The sequence below is a fragment of the Lissotriton helveticus genome, chromosome 1_1 (genome assembly GCF_964261635.1).
Source record: "Lissotriton helveticus chromosome 1_1, aLisHel1.1, whole genome shotgun sequence".
Lineage (NCBI taxonomy): Eukaryota > Metazoa > Chordata > Amphibia > Caudata > Salamandridae > Lissotriton > Lissotriton helveticus.
Window position 1 is genome coordinate 1,447,569,024 of NC_136057.1, and position 23,403 is coordinate 1,447,592,426.

At 47.8% G+C, this 23,403-nt stretch overlaps 1 protein-coding gene across 9 annotated transcripts in view; it reads left to right on the forward strand.

The window, feature by feature from the left end:
* Positions 1–23,403, forward strand: part of KMT2D (lysine methyltransferase 2D) — a 1,543,965-nt gene that overhangs the window by 1,277,569 nt on the left and 242,993 nt on the right. For all 9 annotated transcript variants that reach the window (XM_078685770.1, XM_078685786.1, XM_078685782.1 and 6 more), the window contains one exon: positions 20,144–20,308. In XM_078685770.1, coding sequence (XP_078541896.1) covers positions 20,144–20,308 — 165 coding nt within the window. The remainder of the gene's footprint in view (positions 1–20,143; positions 20,309–23,403) is intronic.

A 23,403-nucleotide genomic window follows, 5' to 3' on the forward strand; every position in this document is an offset into this window, starting at 1 on the left:
GTTCGCCGGGGAGACCTCGTGGTGTTGGGCCACTCAAAATGGGGCCGTGGAAGTCTGGTGCAGACTCGCAGATTTTGCTAGACCCTGAGTCTGTTGGTGAGCAAATCTGGTGCTCATGGGAGACGAAGTCTTGGTTTGGGAAGGCAGGGTAGGTCTTCAGAGTTCCTGGGGGCTGCTGACTGCAGAACACGCTGGGATTTTGCTGGAGCAGGTTTGATGTGGGAACAGGCCGGTAAGGCTGGAGCCAAGTCAGTGGGTGTCCTCTTCCTCTTAGTTAAAAACAGCTTCTTCGGTCGTTCTTCTCTCTTCTCGTCTGAGGAGGCAATTTTTGGGGTTGTGTGAGAAAGTGCCCTCTTTTTTGCATGGTATGCCCCCACTTTTTTGCTGAATTTCTGATGTGCTTTAACTGAGTGTGCCCTGGGCTCCTGCCAATCGGGTACCCAGGGCCTGTGTTCCTTCCCTAAAACTGCATTGAAGCCTAAACCCAATTGTCATCTCTGGCCACAGGTTAACCCCTGGTAAATGGTACCACAGGTACCCAGGGCACTGTGAACAGAAAAGGCCCCTAAGGGCTGCAGCACTTATTGTGCCACCCTTGGAGGCCCTGTACCCTGACACACACACGCTGCCTTTGCAGGCTGCGTGTCTTGGTGCAGACCAAAGCGAAGAGTCGACATGGCACACATCCCTGTGTTGCATGCCCACAAACCACTGCCTTGGCATCCATCAGTGCCCTATGCCAGTGGTGAGGGTACAGGTGCATGAGCCCTGTACCCTTACACTACCCAGGTCCATCCCTGGGCACTGTAAGTGCAGTGCTGCCATTAAGAGTATATGGTGCTGGGAGTTTGTCATCACGAACTCCACAGCCCCATAATGGCTGCACTGAAAACTGAGAAGTTTGGTACCAAACTTAGCACATCAAACCCACACTGATGCCAGTGTGGGATTTAATGTAAAATGCACGACAGAGGGCATCTTAGAGATGCCCCCTGAAACTCGACCAACTCCCAGTGACCTGACTGAGTGGCTGCCGAGGCTGCCACCCCCAGACATGTTTTTGGACCCCTGGGACGAGAGCTTGCCGCTCTCAGGTGCCTGAAACAATGCACAGCCTGGGACGAGGTGCCAAGCCTCATCCCCCAGGATGGGCAGGGTTCACGAAGGAGAAGCTTCAAAGGCATGCCGCCTTTGTGAGCCTCTCCAGACCACTTGCTGTACTCAGCAACTGATCCCCACTGGTTCTACCCCCCACTTTGGGCGGGAGACCCAGCTGGAAAAACAAAGTGAGGAAGAGAGGTGTGCCCACCTCTGCCAACTCCACCCTTAAGGTGGGAGAGGCGAGATGAAGCACAACCTCGAGTCCCCGCCATCTTGAGGATGGGGGGACCCAGCCAAACAGGGACGGGCTCCTGCCCCACTCCCACTGGAGAGTGGCAGAATAGGGGGTGTACCCACCCTGTGGAAGTGACCCATTGGTCCCTGAACCTTCCTTCCTCAGATCCAGCAACCACAAGAAAAGGACGAGAAGCCGTGCAGAGCTAACAAGAGGACGACGCCCACTGACTTGGCCCCATCCCTACAGGCCTGTCTCCCCTAGAACCTGCTCCTGCGAAACCCCGGCGTGTCCAGCGGCCAGCAACCTCAAAAACCCCGAAGGACCTGCCTGCATTCACTTTACAAGCTGTTTCTCCCGTGTACACCGGACATGTTTAAACTGCAGCTTCTGATGCCAGCGAGAAACCGCAAATCCAGCACACACTGCACCCGACGAGCTCGGACCGTGTTTAAGTGAACAAACACCACGAGGAGGTACCTCCGGCGATCCTGACCTGAGATCTGGCGACCCCTGACCTGCCTCAAGCCTCCAGACGACGCCTGCCGCTTCAATCCAGAGGACCCCCCTACCGCGACCAGAGCAGGTAAGAAAATCCGACGTCCAAAGGCACCCCTGCACCCGACGCCCCACGGTCTTGTGTGCCCAACCCAGCGGCGCCTAACCATCCCTCTACATCCCAACTTATCCCTCGAAGTAGTGGTCACTCCTGGAAGATCCTCATCCCCGATCCTGCAGTATTTCTTTGTCCCGGAGAATCCCCGTTGAAAACATCAGGGCACCCGACCTCAAAACAGCACCTTGCACCCAGCTGCCTTGGCGCAGCTGAGGGTGCCCCTTTAGTGCTAACTTGGTCCCCAACGTGCCCTGAGATTAACCCTAGGAGCTTTGCTCCCACAACCCTGTGGCCGGCTTGCCAACCGCCACCAACAGGAGCCCCTCTATCCTCCATAGGATAACATTGGGTCTCAACACTCTGCACCCGGCTGCCTCAGTGCAACTGAGGGTCTAACATTGCATCACTGACCCTGGGAGACCCCGAGTCTAACCCCAGAACCCGAACTAAAAAGACCTATTTCTTACCTTGAAACCGATAACTAATTATTCCATTTTCTCAACTTTTTTCAGGAAATGTCCCAGTGCTGAATCCAGGATCCAGCACTGAGTAATAAAAAGTAATGATAACCTAACTTACCTGCTAAGTGAATTTCCTCCAGTAGGATAACATTGGTGTTTATATGTGAAAAAGTTTGCATCAACTTTTGAAATGCAATAATTTTCCTTAAAATTGTACATTTAACCAAAACTCATGTACTCACCTGTTTTCAGGAAATGTCTCAGGGCTGAAGCTAGAATCCAGTCATGTTAGCAAAAGTAATCTGAAAAGTATTTAACTGAATTTTACTTAAAAAGCCCATTCAATTGAATGTACTATACCTGCAATGTGTTACAAACTGCTTTCTTAAAACTGTAACCAAAACCAGTACAAGTTACACTGCTATTTTGAACTGTGTTCATACAAGTAATTTACTATGGAAAAGTATATTTATGCTTACCTGTACCAGGCTCGCTTGGTTCTAGAAATAAAACAGTATATTGTTTTATACTAAACAATTGGCCTACCCCCTATTGGGGTATATCAGAAACTCTTTTAAAAATGATAAAAAATAATGTACTCCAATACTTGGGTTCAGATCAAAATCGGCGACGGTAGACATATTACCCGTCGCCTTGAAACAAATGTCGGCTTAAAACAGGGTTGTGTGCTCGCTTCTTGCTTTTTTAATTTATTTATGTCCGATCGCTCAGCCAATTTTAATGATGTATACTCGCACTCCCCTGCTGTGACGGGTAAAGAAATCAAATACTTAGTGTCGTGGTTGATACCATTTTACTTTGCCAAACTATGATAGGATTAAAAAGATTAATAAATTCAATTAATATATATGTAACTCATAATGTCTTAACAATTAATATAAAAACAACAAAAATAATGTTAATAGGGAAGGTGTATTAGGGGTTTAGGATTTGAATATTTATGGTTTGACAATAGACTGTGTAAAATCTTATAAATATTTGGGAATCACATTTGATGATGGATTGACATTTAGACAGCATTTTAATAACTTAGAGGCTAAAGGTACCTCACTTGCCTTCGCTTTTCGAAAACTGAGAGATAAGTTATTATGTCCCAATTATGATCACTTGCTGAAAGTCATGAAAGCAAAACTTATCACCTCCCTGGACTATGGGTCCATCATTTTCAAGGGTAGGGTTGCAAAATTGCTTGAGGGCATAGTGGCAAGGACATATAAATCAGTTTTTAGGATTCCTAAACAGATACCACGTGCCAATTTAAGATTGGAATATGGTTTAAGGAATCCGCTCTTGGTTCGTCAATCTACATTTTTAAAAACATTACTGGCATTATCTCAAGCCGATGAGGGCACGTTGGCAAATATGTGCTGGCGGTAGATTTCGAAAAGCGAATATTATAGAAGCTGGCAGGATTATTTAGCTGAGTGTCTCCTAAATTTCGAATGCCCTAATTTGGAAGATGAAATGAGGAGTAAAATGGTTTATAAAAAATCAATAAATTCAACCGTTGCTGTGTTGTCAGAAATATTGGATAAAGACGAGCTGAAAAAAACAAAACACTTTTGGTCTATTGCCAATTCTTTTTAGAAAATGATTGTCCAACTTTATTTGTTTTTTCATCAAAAACCCTTAATTAAAAAGAAATTTATGTTATTAAGGTTTGGAGTATATCTTACCAAAGATGGAACCCCTAAATGGGAGTATAAATGGTCATCAAATATTTGTAGGCTTTGCGGGCAGTATGATGAAACTTTGCTGCACATGGTAGCACTATGCCCAAAAATGTTGCAGGAACGGAAGACCATTTTAAAACCTATTTTTAAGGAAAGGGGAGTTAGAACTTGTAGATCTGCATTAATATTTTGCTTAAGTGGTGTCAACGTTTATACTATACATCAATTTGTTCAATTCATTTTTAGAGTGGAAAAGAAATTATGTAAGGTTGACATCCAAAGTAAATGTTAAATTTGTTACGGCTGTGAAATAATGATGTTACTGTTTTTAGGAGTTGTGGACTATTTTTATGGCACTTTTTAATTTATTTTGAAAATGTGTAATATTTGTATGTTTTTAGTGAACTTTTATAGCAATGTTCCGCTTATTAGGTCTATTATCTTATGATTGGAGTATGTGCACTTTATCCCCGAAACATGCCATACATTATAGATTGTTTTAAAAATTAAATAATCATTTTTTGCTGCTAGCATAAGGCACTTTAGCTCTGCTGGTGAAAATCTCAATGCAACTTTCACTTTTTTGCTGATAGCACAAGTCACTTTAGTATTGATTTTGAAATACTATTGTATTTTTACTGGTTAGAGTTTTGGACATTCTGTGAAATTGTTCTTTTACTCTGCTGCTAACTGCAATTGAATATTAGCTGCTAGCCTATTGCACTAATGCAATTTTCACCTCTCTGTTGATAGCATAAGTCACTTTAGCATCGATCTTGAAATACAGCTGTATTCCGGCTGCCAACAGTTATAGACATTCTGTAAATTGTTCTTTTTTTCTACTGCTAACTGTTATTGAATATTTGCTGCTAGCACATTGCACTTTAGCTTTTGCTATGTGAGCACATGGCACTTTACTTGGATCTTGAAGACTGCTATCAAAACTGTGAAAATATTGGCTGTACTATAATCCTAACTGGAAAATGTTAATCAATTGTTGACAATTTTGTTTATGCACTGTATCCATATATGTTCAATCAGTCTTTGTGCATGATTTGTACTTTTCTTTTTTGTAATGGTTTTAATTAATCAACAAATAAATAAACTACTACTACTACAATTGGCCTAGAGTTCAGTTCTTGTGTGTGAATCCATTTGCTGACTGAGTGTGTACAACAAATGCTTAACACTGTCCTCTGATACTGCCTTACTGCTCGACCAAGCTACCACTTTAGAGAGTAAGGTTCTATCTAACTTTAGCCTCTGCTAAACCTCTGGAGACCCTTGGACTATATACACACTGTATCTCACGTTGATGCAGTATATATAGAGCCAGTTTCTTACAGGTTACCCCTACATACTAGATTTAGGGACATTACAGGTCAGGACCAGTGGGCCCCTCCTATGGGGTGGCTACGACCCCTATTATGCCACCCTCCAGTGGGAGGGGGGCATAAGCCTCACTCTGGTTGGCTTTTTCCCCCTATCTGCAAGATATTGGTGATTGAGAGTTGCGCTTCAGCTCGCCTCTCCCACCTGAGGGGTGGGGTTGGCAAAGGTGGGCACACCTCTTCTCCTAACTTGGTTTTTCCGCTGATTCTCCCGTCCATAGAGGGGGGTCACACCTGGTGGGTGCCATTTGCTGGGAGCAGCAAATGGCTGGGCTAGCTTACAAAGGCGGCAAGCCTTTGAAGCTTCCCCTTCATGGACCCTGCCCATCTTGGGGCAGGAGGCTTGTCACAGAACAAAGTGAAGAGTCAACATGGCACACATCCCTGTGTGCCATGGCTGCAATCCACTGTACTGGCATAGATCAACCATCCCTCTAGCTGGGTGCACTATACCAGTGGTGAGGTACAGGTGCATGAGTCCTGTACCCATACAGTGTCTAAGCCAATACTTAGACAGTATAAGTGTAGTAATGCCATTAAGAGTATATGGTTCTGGGAGTTCGTCATTGCGAACTCCACTGCACCATAATGGCTTTACTGAAAACTGGGAAGTTTGGTATCAAACTTCACAGCACCGTAAACCCACACTGATGCCAGTATGGGATTTAATGAAAAATGCACTCAGAGGGCATCTTAGAGATGCCCCCTGAAAAACGACCTAAGTCTAGTGTCCTGGCTGAGTGGCTGCTCTCCTGCTGCTCTCTGGGGTCTGGAATAATGCACATCCTGGGATGAGGTGCCAAGCCTCCTCCCCCTGGTAGGGTCCACGATAGGGAAGCTTCAAAGGCTTGCCGCCTTTGTTAGCTACCCCAGCCATTTGCCTTACCAGCTATTGACCCCCACCGGTTCTGACCCCCAATTTGGGCAGGAGAAATTATGGGAAAACCAATTGAGGAAGGGAGGTTTACCCACCTTTGCCAACCCCACCTCTCAGGTGGGGGGAGGCGAGGTGAAGCACAAGTCTCAGTCCCCAACAAATTGCAGATGGGGAGGACCCAGCCAACGAGAGAGAGGCATATGCCCCCCTCCCACTGAAGGGTGGCATAAGAGGGGGTGTACCCACGCCAAGGATGAGACCCATTGGTCCGACCTTTACTTACCTGAAACCCCCCTAAATCTAGTATTTAGGGGCAACTCCGAACTTTGCCTCATCAGACAAGTGAAAAGAAGGACCGAAGAAGACATGATGAACTAAGAAGAGGAGGACGCTCACTGACCTGGCCCCAGCCCTAGCGCCTGTCCGCACCTTGAACCTGCTCCAGCGAAATCCTGGTGTGTCCTGCAGCCCTCAAGAACCCAAAGGACCTGCCCTGCCTTACAAAACCAAGAGTTTGTCTCCTGTGAACATCGGAATTGCTCACCCACAGACTCTGCCTCTGGCCAAATTCGCGAGTCTGCACCATTGCTCGTTTTAGACTACGAGTGCACATTGTATACACAGGGGTCCACAGCAGCAAGCATGTCTGCATTTACAATTTACATTTAACATGAGCATAACAAACTATTTTGATTATATGCATGCCGGGATTGGCATTATCTATCCCTATTTCTTTTACATGCATTAAACAATTTGAGTTGGAATTACAGAGGAGTGTCTCTTGTTTTCTGTTATTTGCAGTAAATTCCTCTGATAAAGGTTTTTCAAACCTAAATGCATTGGGTATTTTTCAAACCGTGAATTCATGCATGGGACATGATGAACTGCATTGTAAAATTGAATTGCAAGATTTATTGAGCTTCAGTGAACTCACGATGAAGCACAAGAATTAAAGGGAAACAACGAAGTTTCAGTTGTGGACTAATGTTTACGCATGTCAATATTTTCGTATAATTTGTAAATGTATAGTTTGTACACATGCAAGCACGATTGTTGTAAAGAGATATCAAATTGCATTGAAAAGTATTTGTAGATAAGTAGTTAGGCTCCATTTTGGACCAGTGAATAGTGCGTCTCAACGTCGGGTTTCCTGTCTTTTTTTATTTTAGTTGACATATTCTGAACCTGGGAGGGGTCGACCAGGATTTGAGACAGCACCTATATACAATTTAGAGGTTAATTTTGATTAAGGGATAAAGCAGATATAAAGAGGTGTGCAGGTTGTCGAATTTATGGTAATTTAGTATTGTTTGACACATCCATATGTGCCATGTCTACAACCCACTGCCCTGGCATAAGTCAGTCACCCCTCTAGCTGGGTACCCTATACCAGTGATGAGGGTAAAGGTGCATGAGACCTGTACCCCTATAGTGTTTAAGTCCATTCTTAGACATTGTAAGTGCAGTGCTGCCATTAAGAGTATATGGTGCTGGGAGTTTTTGATTACGAACTCCACAGCACCATAAAGGCTGCACTGAAAACTGAGAAGTTTGGTATCTGGCACATTAAACCCACACTGATGCCAATAAAAATGCACACAGAGGATATCTTAGAGATGACCCCTAAAAAACGACCCAACACTAGTGTCCAGGCTGAGTGACTGCCTTCAGCTGCCACCACCAGACATGTTTCTGGACCCCTGAGTCGAGAGCCTGCTGCTCTCGGAGGCCTCCTCCTGCAGAATGGGCAGAGTCCACGAAGGGGAAGCTTCGAAGGCTTGGCGCCTTTGTGAGCCTCCCCAGGCCACTTGCTGCTTTCAGCAACTGGTCCCCACTGGTTCTGACCCCCACTGTGGGCGGGAGAACCGGCGGGAAAACCAAGTGAGGAAGAGAGGTGTGCCCACCTCTGACAACTCCACCCCTCAGTTTGGGGAGACTAGGTGAAGCGCAACTCTGTCCCCGCCATCTTGCAGATGGGGGGGGGGACCCAGCCAACCAGGGAAAGGCTTATGCCCCCCCTCCCGCTGGAGGATGGCATAAGGGAAGGGACCCATTGGTCCCAACCTTTTACCATCCTGTAACACCCCTAAATCTAGTATTTAGGGGGCACCCCTGAATCTTGCTTCCTCAGACATGAACCAACTACAAGAAAAGAAGACGAAGGGCCGAACAGCCGTGGCAAAGCTAACCAGAGAAAGACGCCCACTGACTTGGCCCGAGCCCTACCGGCCTGTCTCAACCTCGAACCTGCTCCTGCGAAATCCCAGTGTGTCCTGCAACCAGCAACTTCGAAAACCCCGGAGGACCTGCCTGCCTTCAACCACAAAGACTGCGTCTCCCGTGAACACCGGATTTGTTCTACAACCACCTCTGGCCCCGGCTGAAAACCGCGAATCAGCACCACTCTGCACCCACCATCCTTGGCCTGAGCTCGAGTGGGCAAACACCACGAGGAGGTTTTCCCGGCGTATCTGACCCGAGATCCGGCGACCCCTGACCTGCCTTAAGCCGACGCCTGCAGCCTCAAACCGAAAGGTCCCTCCAACCACGTCCATGAGCAGGTAAGAAGATCCGACCCTAAACTGCACCCCTGCACCCAATGCCCCAGGGCCTTGCGGTGGCCCAACCAACGGTGCTTCACCAACCCCCAACATCCCAACTTACCTCTCCAAGGGGTGGTCGCACCCAGAAGACCTTCGTCCCTGAGATTGCACTGCTTTTGCAAACCGGAGACTCCCGATTGAAAGCTACAGGGCTTCAGCCGCCAAAACAGTACTCTGCACCCAGCCGCCCCAGTTCCACTGAGGGTGCAACTTTTGTGCTGGCCTAAACCCTCATTTGCCCTGAGCTTAAGTCCAGGAGCTTTGCTCCCACAACCCAGTGGCCTCTCGTCAGCAGCCACCAACCGGAGGCCCCCTATCCCCTCATTGGATAACATTGGGCCTCAGCACTCAGCACCCGGCCACCCTAGTATGGCTGACGGTGTAACAAGAGTGCATCCTTGACCCTGAGGGAACCCGAGTCTAGCCCCAGAATACTAACTCCCACAACAAAGTACTTACTTAAAACCGAGAACACTATTTTCCTCCATAAGATAACATCGACTGTTTTTCTATGAAAAGTTTGGAGTTGGAAAACCTAAAGAAATTCTGAAAAATTGTACTAACAAAATCGATTTTACCTACCTGTTTACAGGAAATGTCCCAGTGTAGTATCCAGGTATTCTACACTGTGTAAGAAAGGGAATCTTAAGTAACTTACCTGTAATTTTACTAACAATCCTATACAAAGTATATGTATTGTATTGACAAATCATTGCATTTCTCAGTAACAATACTGTAAGTCAAAAAAAGTGCATATACAATTACAATCCAAACTGTATTACAACTGTATATTTACTGCAAAGTATTTATCACTTACCTGTGACAGGGGTGCTGGGTTCTAGGAAATAAAATAACTAAAAGTATATTTTTTTCAAACAAAAACAATTGGTCTGAAGTTGTCTTTGAGTGCGTGAATTTATTTGCTGACTGAGTGTGTACAACACATGCTTAACACTGTCCTGTGCTCGACCACACTGCCACAAATAGAGAGTAAATTGCGATCTAACTTTACCTTTGCCTACCTTTGGGGTTCCACTGGACTCTGTGCACACTTTGGTATAGTATATACAGAGCCAGCTTCCCACACAGTAGTATTAAAAATACTTTTGCAATGTCAAACAAATAGTAGCAAACTTAGCAAATGTAACAGGCATTTAGTGCATCTGAAAGAGACTATTAGTTATACATTCCTTACCTTAGAATTACCCCCAGGCGCCAGACTGGAACAGAAGAATTTTTCTTCAGTAGTACCCCTGCGATTAGGTAGGTGGCATCAGTTGACTCCGCATTCGTCGTGATTGCCGGAATGACGTTGCGGTATCTACTTAGATGCTGCCCATGCACGCTGACATCAATTCTTTCTTTTTCCGCGCCAGCCAGCGCAGATCCGGAGAGAGCGGTACCCTTAGTCATTTTTTGACTAGAGTTTTTTTACTTTTTGTTTTGTAGACATCTTTTTTTCTAGTCTTTTGACTCATGGTGCACGTAGGTATGTCCCATCGTTAGACCGGCTTCAAGCCTTGTGACTCTTGTCACAAGTTGCCTTTTATGCCTGGAGCGCGTCCCAACCCGAAGTCTTGCTCAGACTGTCTGGCCATGAACCCGAAGTCTTTGCGGCAGCGGTCCCGAAAGGGTAGAGAGGAAGGTCGCGGAGTCACCACCATCACTCCTCATCGAAGTCTTCATCTTTAGGTAAGTCGAAGCACAAGAAGAAGGCGAAGAAGACGAAGAAGATCCGTCACTCTTTGCCTTCTCCCCGGCTGACAGGATGTGAAAGGTAGTCTCCCTCCGCCTCTGCCCGGGGAGCCTGCTGGGACGGCTCCGGGCTTCCCTCCCTTCCCGGGAGCTGGAGCGTCTCCTGCCGTGCTTTGTGCATTTTACGAAGCTCTTAACTCTTTGACTTTGAACAGCCTAACTTTGCCTTCGAGCCCTGGATCCAGTTTGATGCCGGTCGACATCAAAGCCTCCTCCGGCACGATACCTCTGACGACGCCTCCACCACTTCCGACGCTGGTTGTGTCCCTGGCCAGCGTCGACCCCGGCCTCCCCCTCGGCTTGGACATGGTCCCGGACCGGCGGCGACCAGTACTTTTGTACCTCTGTTCTACCCTGGCATTCCCTATTAGCCTGAGTGGCAGCCAGTGGAGGGTGAGGTGGGCTTGGAGGGTTCTGTTGACCCTTTGGCAGACCAGCTTGAAGGGCCGGACTGGAGAGAGGAGTTGGGTGAGCCAGTGGTCTGGATACCTCACCAGACCTTGACATGCTTTCTCCACCTACCGTGGCCACAGAGGAGGGAGCCTCCTGCGCTGTGGTGTTGGATAGGGTGATTGAGGCCTTGGGCCTTGAGCTTCCTACCGTGTCAATCAGGACTAATCTCCTGACTGAGGTGCTTCAGCCAGCAGTGGCCTCTTCGGAGCCCCTGCTGCCAGTTAATGAGTCCCTCACTGACATCCTTTGGGCACTTGGTCCAGGCCCAGCGCAGGGGCTCTTGTAGATAGGATGATTTCCTGACGCCACTGCCTGGCCCCGCGCTACCCAATTTTCCTCTCCCTAGACCCATCCCCCGAGAGCTTGGTGGTCCAAGCCTCAACATCCAAAGGCGTTTTCCATTCTGCTCCCCCAGATAGGGAATCCTAGAAGCTGGACCATCTTGGGAAGATGTTTTCTTCTGCCAGCTTAGGACTGTGGTCGTTGAACACCCCATGTCTCTTGGATCGTTACATCCTCTCTATGTGGGACAGGGTTGAGCGGGCGCAGCAACAGTGCCCTGAGTAGGCCCAGGCCTTACACTCCTGAGCGGTCGCGAAGGGAAAAACAAAGCAAAATTCGCCATCCGATGTCATCTGAAGTCTGCCGACTCGCTGGGTAGAATGATTTGTACGTCAGTAGCCCTGCGGCGTTACGCCTGGCTGAGAACCACTGGCTTTTCTGGGGATGGCCAATCGACTCTTTGCATTTGTCACCCCAAGTGGGACGGGTATGCCCAGACGTGGGTCCCATGCTCTCCATGCCACTGGAGTTAAGCTATCCTGGCTGATGAGGGCTGAAAGCCCAAAACTGGTCCTAGGATTCTTGTTTCCAGTCCAAAGAGGACCTGGCCTGGCAGTTTAGGCTGGACTGTGCCCATTGGGCGCAGGGTCAAGACTGATTTGCATACGGCTGGGTCCAAACTGGAATGGCATGGTGAGCAAAAAAAGATGGATTTAGGCCCAGATCTCTGTACTGGGGTAAATGTAGGACATTGTTCTGCATTCTGTCCATCAATTGTTCTTTTTGCACCAGTTACCAGTGGGCGACAGGATCCGATATCACCTCCCTCACTGGCACGACATCACGTCGTACAGGTGAGTTTTGCAGATTGTCCAAAAGGGATACTACCATGCCGCCATCACTCCATCGCATGTTGGAGGATCACTTGGCCCTTCTCCGTCAGGAACTTACAGCTCTCTTGGCCAAGAGAGCTATCGAGCGAGTCCCTGTCTCAGAAGTAGGTCATGGTTGTTATTCCCACTCCTTTCTGGTGCCCAAGAAGGGCAAAGACCTGTGCCCTATCTTGGATCTCAGGGAGGTAAACCGCTTCCTCCGGAAAGAGAAGGTTGAGATGTTGACATTGGCTCATGTTAGGTCTGTCCTCAACTATGGAGATATTGGATGGTAGCGTTGGACTTGCAGGATGCTTACTTCTACATTCCCGTCCTGAGAGCCCACAGACGTTACCTACGGTTCACGGTAGGCCACTGCTCCTCTTTGGCCTTACCAGCCCCCCTCGGGTGTTCTTGAAAGTGATGGAGGTGGTCGCTCCTCAGCTGCGCAGATTAGGGGTTCCAGTCTTCCCTATCTCGGCGACCGGCGTTTGAAGGTGAGCTCACCCCAGGCTGTAGTCTCCCACCTCTAGACTACGGCGGACCTACATTCGCTGGGGTTCACTATCAACGTGCCGAAGTCACACCCGAATTCCTCTCAGAAGCTTCTTTTCATTGGAGCAGTTCTGGACAGAGCGCTGTTTCGGGCTTATCCTCCCGAGCAGCGAGTCCGGGATTTTCGGGCTATGATACCGATGTTTCAGCCTATATCCCGGATTTTGGTGAGTGACCTTAAGGTCATGGCCTCCTGCATCCATCCTGCCGGTGGATCATGACAGGTGGCTTATACGGGCTCTGCTGTGGGACCTGAAGTTCCAGTGGGAGCATCATCAGGGGAATCTTTCTGATGTCGTCAATGTAGGAAGGTGGATATCTGACTATGGTTGCCCCCAACTTTTTTGCCTGGTGTTTTGCTGGTTTTTCGACTTAGTTGACCTGGGGCCCTGCTATTCAGGACCCCAGGCCCACTGCTCTCTCTGTAAAATGGATTCCATGTACCCTAGGTGCATTTACCAATTGCTACTGGGCCACCTTATCAGTCCCTGTACAGTATACCTTAGGTATCCAGGGCATAGGTGTACCCAGGGCCTACCAGGGGCTGCAGCATGTATTATGCCACCCCTGGCTGGCCACCCAAATCTGACACAACTGGCTGCACGACAGCTGGGGCAAGGTGGTGTAATCACCCTTTGCTTTAGATATAGTATTCCTATATCTAACCCCAAAATGGACACATATATTCCTATCAGTCACTCCTATGGCAGGCCTTATCATTCCTGAAGGCAGAGTGCTTGGAATTATGTGAGATGGTGCTCTGGCATGAGCTGAGCCCGTTTGCAGCTTGCGGAACCAAGTCCTTATAGCTGTTCCATGATAACGCTATACCATATACTCTTAAGTGCATTATAACCCTCGCGGTTAAATGCTAACTTTGGCATAGCATTATCAAAACATGTCGAGTAAGGTGTCATACGAATTGGAATACTAACCCCTCGCCAATTCTGGTGACGGGGTTAGCATTCCACCCTTCTAGAGGGACACGTCATGTATGTAACTGTAAACCCCGGTTAAAGTTAACTCAAGCCTCAGCATCACAAAATGGATGCTGCCACCACAGACACAAGTCTGACCTCCTGCTGCTGGGAGTCCTTCCAGCGAGGGAGGCTCAGACAAAGGGTTTCCTGCCTTGGGAGGTGCTAGCACCACCCCAGACAGGATTTTGTGTATTAGGTTGGCTCAGGCTGAAAGGAATGAGACATGCCTGGGGCACACAAGGTGCCCTGTGCATACACCGGTTCCAACCAGTTGCTGGGGCAGTCCAGCCCCAGCTCTGGCGGGAAACTGGACAAAGGATAGGGGGTGTAACCACCCCCCTTCCTGGTCCCACCCAGGGGAGGGACCTAGTCGTAGTGCAGCCCCCTTTAGCTGAATAAAGGTCGGAGCTGGTCCCATTCCAGATTAGATTAATCTTGACAACCTTCCACGAAGAAACTCTTGACCTTCGACCTCCTGATAACCAGAAGACTGAAGAATCTCCCCTATGGTCAGGGAGTGACCATCCTGCTTCGCAGGCACCATCAAGCTCCTGTGCGGTTTGCTGCAGAGTCCTTCCATCCCGGAATCCGACGACCCAGCTCGACAAGACCCGGACCTCCAGACCTCTCTGACCTCTACCCACATCCACAGCACAGCTGGGACCCGTGGGTGCGACGAGCAACGTGGAGACGGCCATCTTGAAGAAACCTGCACAGCGCTTCCAGCAGGACTCCTGAGAGTTCCTCAAGTGAGTGCATTGGGGACTGAGAAGCCCCACACCGACGCAGCTCCTGCACCAAAGACCAGCCCCCCAGCATCCCTGTGATCTGCGTGGGGCCCTTTTGCCTGGTTGCTGCCCTTCCTGTTGTCTGGTCACTTGCCGGCTGGCTTGTGCCCTCTGAGACGACGACCCGAAGATTCCGACACTGCTAGTCTGGTCCCCCAGACTGGCCCTTGCTTCCTTGTGAAAGAGAAGCACCCCGGACCCTCCTGGTCCCCACAAGACGCCATCTTTGTTCCACCGCGTGGCTTGCATTAGCCAAGGCCGGTTGCCCAGATCGACGATCCGACACCGCCGACAGCAGCAGACTACGTGGGACAGCTTGTGCCTCCAGCCTGGTCGTGAAGAGCAGCTCCTGGTCCGCGCAGCTACAGAGAGAAGCGACCCTTCCATCACCTGACTGCGGCGACAGCATCTGGTTCCCTCCTGGTTCCAGCACCGTCACTGGCTAGTGACCAAGACTCTGTCCCCTTCCTTTTCAGGACTTCCTTCTTCCTAGTTCCATCCTTGGAACCACCGGACTCCTCCATCTGGCTGCCTGCCAGCAACTTCTTGTTTCAGGCATCACCGGGATCAACGCAGCAAACCCGACGCAACTTCAGCCCTATGCACCCGCAGCCTGTGGGTTAGGTAACTAAAGCTTCTAGGTGCTGAAGTCTGTGTCCACTATCCTAGTGTCCAGGTCCACTGTTGTTTTCCCTCCATCCAGCCGGGTTCGTCCGGAATCCGTAACTTTGTAAACTGTAAGATTAGCCTAAAAGACTGCTTTTGTCCACGCTACTAGGATAGCTGGTCTATACGGCTGACTTTACAACCAATCACCATAAGGGTTGTTTGGACTGTTACAAGGTGATCACTAGAATTAGTGAACATCATATATCAGGCCAACTTCTCACAGTCAAGATCTCCGAGGGCACTGCACATCAATTGCAGTGGTGGCTAACAAACCAGGATCGGGTCAAAGGCAGATCCCTCTCCCTTCCCCAATCAGACTTCACAGTGGTGACAGATGTGTCGGTTCTGGGATGGGGCGGCCACATGGGAGGGGCGGAGATCAGAGGCCTCTATTCTCAGCGTAGTCCGAGCTCCACATCAACCTACTGGTGCTCCGGGCGATTCTTCTTGCATTGAAAGCATTCCTTCATTCTGTCAAACGAAGAGTAGTGCAGGTGTTCATGGACCACACCACAGCCATGTGGTACTGCAACAAACCGGGCCGGTGGGGTCGTTGGCCCTATGTCAAGAGACTCTCCGCCTATGGACGTGGCTGGAACATCAGGGCATGTCCCTGGTGGTTCAACACCTGGCAGGTTCCCTGAACGCCAGGGCAGACAAACTCCGCCGCTGGTGCATGATGGATCACGAGTGGCGTCTTCAGTCGGAGGTGGTACAAGGTCTCTTTCAGCAGTGGTGAGAGCCTTGGTTAGATCTGTTCGCCACTGAAGAGAACGCACAATGTCAGCAGTTCCAGCGCGACACTCGCTCAGCCAGTGACGCTTTTCCCCACAAGTAGAATTGCGGACTTCTATACACCTTTCCGCCTATACCACTTCTGCCTAGAGTGCTGAAGAAAATTAAGCGCGACCGGGCCCATTTATTCTTGTGGCTCCTGATTGGGCACAAATAGTCTGGTATCCCGGGCTCTTGAGCATGGCCATTGAACCTCCGATCAGTGTGCCTCTTAGGGATGCTCTTCTGTTGCAGCAATAGGGGACAGTCCTCCACCCTAACCTGTCCAGCCTCCACCTTCTTGCGTGGAGTTTGAGCGGTGACAGTTGGCAGTTTTTGATCTTCCACCCGAAGTTTATAATGTCATCTTGGCAGCCAGGCGTGCTTCCACTAAAATGGAACAGATTTGTGGCATGGTGCACAGCAAAGGCTGTGGATGCCCTTTCTGCCCTTCTTTCAGAGGTTATCCTCTTCATTTTTTCTTTGGCCTAGCAGGGCTCTGCTCTGGGCACCCTTAAAGGCTATCTTTTGGCTTTCTTGATCAGTCTTCTCTTTTCAAGTCCCCTATTGTAAATAGATTTCTTAATGGCATTACTCACCTCTTTCCTCCTATTCCTTTCGTAATGCCCCAGTGGGTCTTGAATCCGGTCTTAACTTACTTTGTGTGCTCCTTTCGAGCCGCTACATAATTGTCCTCTCAGACTCTTGACCTTAAAGACAGTTTTTCTGGTTGCCATCACCTCTATCCGCAGGGTGAGTGAGCTTCAGGCTCTTTCTTCAAAACCTCCTTTCCTTGCTGTTCATCTGGACAAGGTTGTCCTTCAAACTCGACCTTTGTTTATTCCCAAAGTGGTTACCTCTCTCCACATAGGACAGACCATCACTTTGCCCAACTTCTTCTTGCCCGCACCCTTCCAAGGAAGAGGAGCGACTCCACAGTCTGGATCCAAAACATGCATTATCTTTTTATTTGCATCGCGCAAAACAATTCCGGCGGACGATCAACTCTTTGTTGGCTATGTTGGTGCCGAGAAAGGTCGGGCTGTGCAAAAACAGACCATCTCTCGATGCGTCGTCCTTTGCATTAAGATCTGCTATTCCTTGGCGAAAAAGGAGCCTCTGGTAGGGCTGCGTCCCCATTCCACCAGGGCGACAGCAGCCACTATTGCTTTGGGAAGTGGAGTCCCCCTCTGTGACATCTGCCAGGCAGCCACGCGGGCATAACTGCACACGTTCACTAAGCAATACCGCCTGGATAATCTGAAAGAGACACGTTAGTGATAGATTCCTTACCTTAGAATATCCCCAGGCGTCAGCCTAGATCCAGAAAGTTTTCGCTAGCAGTATCTCTGCGCGTCAGTAGGTGGCGTCGTGCGGCTCAGCGTCCGTCGCTGGCCTCGTCTGCGCCGAGATGATGTCATGGAGACTATTTAGGCGCCACCCATGCGCACTGACATCAGTTCTTTCTCTTTCCGTGCCAGTAAGCGCAGATCCGGTTAGAGCACACACCTTAGTCACTTTTTGACTACCTTCTTGAGACTTTTTGTCTCCTGTAAGTTTTGGTTCACTCTGGTGCGAGTAGGGAAGCCTGTGTTTGTCTTGTGGGGCCTGCCGTCGCAATATGTCGGTGGCAGACCCCCACAACGTCTATCTCTACTGCCTGGAGACCAGCCAGGATTTCCGGTCCTGTCTTGACTGTCGGGCCATGTCCCCGAAGGCCTTGAGGGAACAGCACCGGAAGCTGCTGGAGGTCCGGCACTCGTCCCAGTGCCGTTCCCGGTCCAGCGGTCGCTCCAGAGAACGCTCGCGAGGCCAGTCATCGCTCCTCGGTCTCCAAGTCTTCACCCTCGGATTCGGGTAAGAGACGACACAAAAAGTCGAAGAAGCGTTGTCGCTCTCCAACGTCCCCCTGTCGGTGCCCCTGCGGCTCCTTTGGAGCCCGGGAGTCCGGCGGCCTACCCACCTTATCAGAGTCTGTCAGCGACTCCCGCACAGGTGCAAGAATTTCTTGCTACCAAGGACTGCCCATTTAGGCCTCGGGCTCCCGCCGGCGCGTCCTTGGGCCCCGCGGACCCGTGTCAGGATCCTGTCAGCGCCGCTGGCGGATCACGCTTCGGCGCCACAGGATCCTGCGCCGTTGGCTCAAGCCACGGTGCCACAAGGTCCAACGCTTCCGGCCCCGGCGCCGCAGTGGGTGTCATTTGTCCCGCCCTTGCCCAGGTTCCAGGACAATTTTGCTCCTACCTGGGATCCGCATTGGGACACGGCGCCGGGTCGGCCTCGACCGGTGCCGCTCTCGGCACCGTTTGTTCCTTACCCGTTCCTGCCCTGCCGCTGCGGTCTGTACCACATGCGGCAGAGGTGGAGGACGACTGCAAATATTCTTTAAATATCGTAAGAAATACTGAAACGCTATTACCTACCTATTTTGTGTTAAGCCCCCAGTGCTGGCCCTAGGAGACCAGTGCTGGGTTACAAAAGTAACGCGATCGTACTTTACCTGCAACCTGAATTTCTTCGCATTGAATAACATTGCCAGATTTACATTGAAAAGTTTCGAAGTGTGAACTTTTAAAACAGCTTTATATTAATGAAAATTCATCACAGTAACTAAAACGTTTTCGCTAATCTGGTTTCAGCTTAGACCCCAGGACTGAATTTAAGATCTGGTCCTGGAACTACCAAAGTGATCCATAAAGTAATCAACTTTACTTATCTGTGAAAAACCTATTGAGCTCAATGCTAGAGTGTGTTTCAGAACTGTGTTGCTTACTATCTATCCTGTAATTATTGTGTGCACAAACTTTATTGCTCCTTTGGAAAGTAACTACATGAGAGTACTCATAACTGGAAAAGTATATTTGTATAACTGTTGGTTCTAAAAATAAAACCACTATATCTGAGGATATAACAACAATTGGCCTGGAGTTCAGTCCTTGAGTGTGTGAAACCTTTTGCTGTCTGAGTGTGTACATCAAATGCTTTACACTATCCTCTGGTACTGCCTTACTGCTCGACCAAGCTACCACTTTGGAGAGTAAGGTTAGTTCTGACTTGAACCTCTGTTATACTTCTGGGGTTGGTGAACTCTATACATACTGTACTTCACTCTAGTCCAGTATATACAGAACCACTTTCTCACACATGTTAATTGGGTTAGGGTTGGGGCGGCTACATTCAGTTTCCAGCAGACCCCTAGAACAGCTGAGCTAAGCAAATCCAGAAATGGATAGTCTTTTGTGGGGGCTTTCGGAAGGTGGCGGTAGGGGCGGTGAGAGGCACAGGGGTTGGGCAACCACTTCTTCCATAAACTTTTCTGGTAAGTCAGTGCAGCGGGTATTCCAGTGTTGGTTTATTGCTGCAGGCACACCCATAATTTGTGCCGTTTTCTCCAGCTTCAGCATTTCTGTGACGGCAGCAGATTCGTACAGAAGTCAACAGGCACCACCATGTCTACATCTTCATGTGTGATGTACCGCATCTACGGGCAAGGGTGTTTATCCAGTGCCAGATAGCTAGTCGGTGAAAGAATGCTGAGCACTAAGATCTCGTAACCGACCACTGCTCCTGCCTCTAGAGTGCACAGCAATGCCACAACCACCACCAAGCAACGAATTTGCTAACCAATGGCACAGGATGAGCTTATATCCACTGAAGCAAGGTTATGACACGGGTTGACCTTTCGCTACAAGTTGTAGCGCATTCGAATACTCGGCATGAGCTGCAGGATTGCTGAAACTAATGGAGGACCCACAGTAAAAGACAGTCACATTCTAGCAACCCTGTTCTAATGTACATTTTTAATGTAATCAGGTTACGACTAGCCATTCAATTTAGTTTTACTTCAATGAAGAAAAAATAAAAGCTGCCTTTAGATAGTAAGTATTAAAAATGATTTAATTTCAAACTGTTTTCTGGCATCTTGCTTGAGGGTGGCGATATTTTGCACTTATGATGATTTTTCTGTCATGTCTAGCTCTTGCCTATGCTGTTGTATGCGCTATTTGTATGATGTTTGTCCACTCTGCATCTTACAGGAGCTGTCTCTGCTGCCGCTGATGGAGCCAGCTATTACTGCAAATTTCAGCCTTTTCTCCCCCTTTGGCAGCAGTCCACTCAATGGCAAGCACCCTTTGAATGGAGCCTTTGGAAATGCGGTATTGGACAGCGTGCCCGATTACTATACCCAGTTGCTCACCAAGGTAACTGATTTTCTGCAGTGTAAAAAAAGTTGGGAAAATTACCATTGGTCCAACTTGCAGGATCTCCCCCATCCTCACCACCCCCCATGGTCATAAGTGGAATGGCTTGAATTCTTGAGTTGATACGTGACCCAGTGGTGTTCCCATAGAGATGTATATTGTGTGTTCAGAATTTGATCAAATATGGTGAACTCAGGTTCCCAACAGAGCATGGGTGAAAATAAGTTTGCTAACTGTAAAAAATAGCATTAACATTATGTTTGTAAACTAATTATATATTCGTGTATTGTTACTGAAGATTCACAGCCTGTCATAGAGGCATATTCAGTGAGCATAGGACTTCATAAAAGAATAGGACTACTAAACACCTAAGCTTATAGTCAAGTAGCTTAATAGATAAATACATTTTTATTGTTTCAAGTTATTTAAAACCCTCACAATAGAACACACTCCTATAGTAACACAGTTAAACACAGCATGATGTCAGGTGATAGCTTGTTTAACCCAGGTTTACTTCCATCAATTTAATACTTAAAAAGTGTGTGTGCCTTGAGTCTTTAAGATCAGGTAAATAAATAATAAAGTTCCTATTGCAATATTGTGGGACATGTTAATTTTGGCTTCCTCTAGCCCCCCGCTGCCCTGCGTCAGCCAGGTTGCGGTAGGCTGGTTAGTGGCATGTGCAAGCAGATTTTAATGTGTTTTGCAAGGCTGAATCGTTAATGTTTAGTCAAAAAGATTCTTTTATACTGGAGGAACCAATGGATAAAGTACAAACAGCAATCAGATTGATTTTGTTACAGTGTGTTGCAGTGTCCTGTGATGATTTTGACAAGGGCTATACAGGAGAGGTCAGTGACTAAATTCCTGACTGCACTCAGTTTGATTTTGATAGTGCTTATTGCGATGTCATGTGGTGGGTTTGTTTTGGCTTGCTCTAAAGTTACGGTTCTTTTTTAAATGGAACAGGGCCGGCCGTGCCATCACCCAACTCATCTAGGCCTGCACTGAACCGGCTGCTGCATGACGCTAATGGATGTGCAGCATAGGATTGACATGGGTGGCACGGTTTCAGAATGATGGAAAGCCAACTAGATTTCCACTTTTCGCAGTCTGCAGAGCACGATTTCAGTAGCTTGAGTACTTCTCTAAGAAATTTCACATGTATGGTGTAGGAAGATACTTCAATAATGAATTTTATAAAAATGAGTAACTTAGCTTACAGTTGTCTGATGTGGAGGCTTACAATACAGTAACTTGTATGGTGAATCAGGGGGTCAAGAACATGCAATTTCCAAAGCAGACTCTGTACATAAATTACATGCTTTAGGATAAACTGCACATTCATGAACATTCAGCGCCGAAAAGTTGACTACAAAACCTGATTGCCCCGAAAAGAGGGACAACATAGGGAAACCGAAAACATTTGAGAAGGAGGTGGCTTGAAAAACTTAACGGCTTTAAAAGAGGATCAAGCTTGACTAGCCGATCGACCTCAACCATGGGCTTCATTTGTGGGCCACAACTGCGGACCCTGGCACTGCCCTTGTGACCCCTAGCCTAGAAGGGGGCAAGGGAGTACCAGGGAAAGGAAGGAGCATTTGGCTATGCCAAAAGCTCCAGAGGCTCTTTGACAGCGTTCCTCAAGACTGTTACAATTCGGCCTGATCAGCAGAAATGTAGCTGAGCATCACGCTTCCCAGGCTCCGGACAGTTCCATCCAGACCTGAATGCTTTCAATATTGTGCAAATTGAGTTGCACAGGAGAATTTGTGTCTAAATTCAGGTCACCTTTGCTGGTCTGATGTGTATCCCTCTGAGATGGAGGCACTTTTTTGAAGTCACCATAAGTCCTTTTATTTTGTATGTTCTATTCATACAGCACACGTTTAGGTTAACTGCAGCACTAAATTTAAAGCATCCTATCTGAAAGAAACATGTTAGTGATAGATTCCTCACCTTAGGCATCAGACTGGATCCGGAAAGTTTTTGTCAGCAGTACCCCTGCGCGTCGGTAGGTATCATCGTGCAGCTCCCCGTATGTTGTTGGTGTCGTAGTCGCCGAGGAGGAACATATTTACAATGATCAGGAATGGGCAACTCATCTGCTAGCTTACATGAGATTCATAGATGACATGTTCATCATATGGAAAGGAACCCAAGAATCTTTGGAACAACAACTAAAAAGATTGGATGAAAAAAATGAAAGAATCAAATTCACATGGAACATTAACGACACTACCATCCAATACCTCGACGTGGAAATCACATTGAAAAATGGCATCATCATGACGAACCTGTATCGGAAACCCACCGACAAGAACAACTTATTACATTACTCCAGCCACCATCCTCCAACATTGAAGGCACACCTCCCTTACAGTCAATTTCTTAGGGTCAGACGAGTGGTCTCGGAGGATCACGTATGCCAGGAACAATTACAAAACATGGCACACAGATTTGTAAACAGAGGTTATCCAGAAGACATGGTCCGTAAATCACAGGCCAGAGCCCAAATGAAAACAAGATCTGAATTACTAACTTACAAACCCAGCACCAAATCACAGAGAATAACATGTGTCAGTAAATACTCAAATGTGAGTTCCCAATTCAAAAGAATCATCTACAGGAATTGGCAAATAGTTAAAATGGAAAGCGATTTCAATGGCATATTTAGACCAGGAACCTTTGTTTGCTCACTCAAGAGGCAAAAACTTAAGTGATCTGTTAAAAAAACCCAAACAAACCATACCCCATCAGATATACAGAGGAACAGTACCGTGTTTAAATTGTGCCAATTGTCACAACATCATTAAGGGGTCGAACATCAGTCACCCTATGAAAGGAAACAAAATACCATTGAGGGTGAATGCAACTTGCGATACCACGAATGTGGTTTATCTTTTAAAATGCCCATGTGGAAGTGTGTATGTGGGACACACGGAAAGAAAACTAAAAGTTAGATTGACAGAACACAAGAGCAATATAAGAACCCATTCCACGAAATCCACAATAGCCATCCATTTTGAAGAAAAACGACACAATCTGAATCAATTAAGAGCTTGTGTTTTGGAAATTGTACCAAAAAAAGAAGG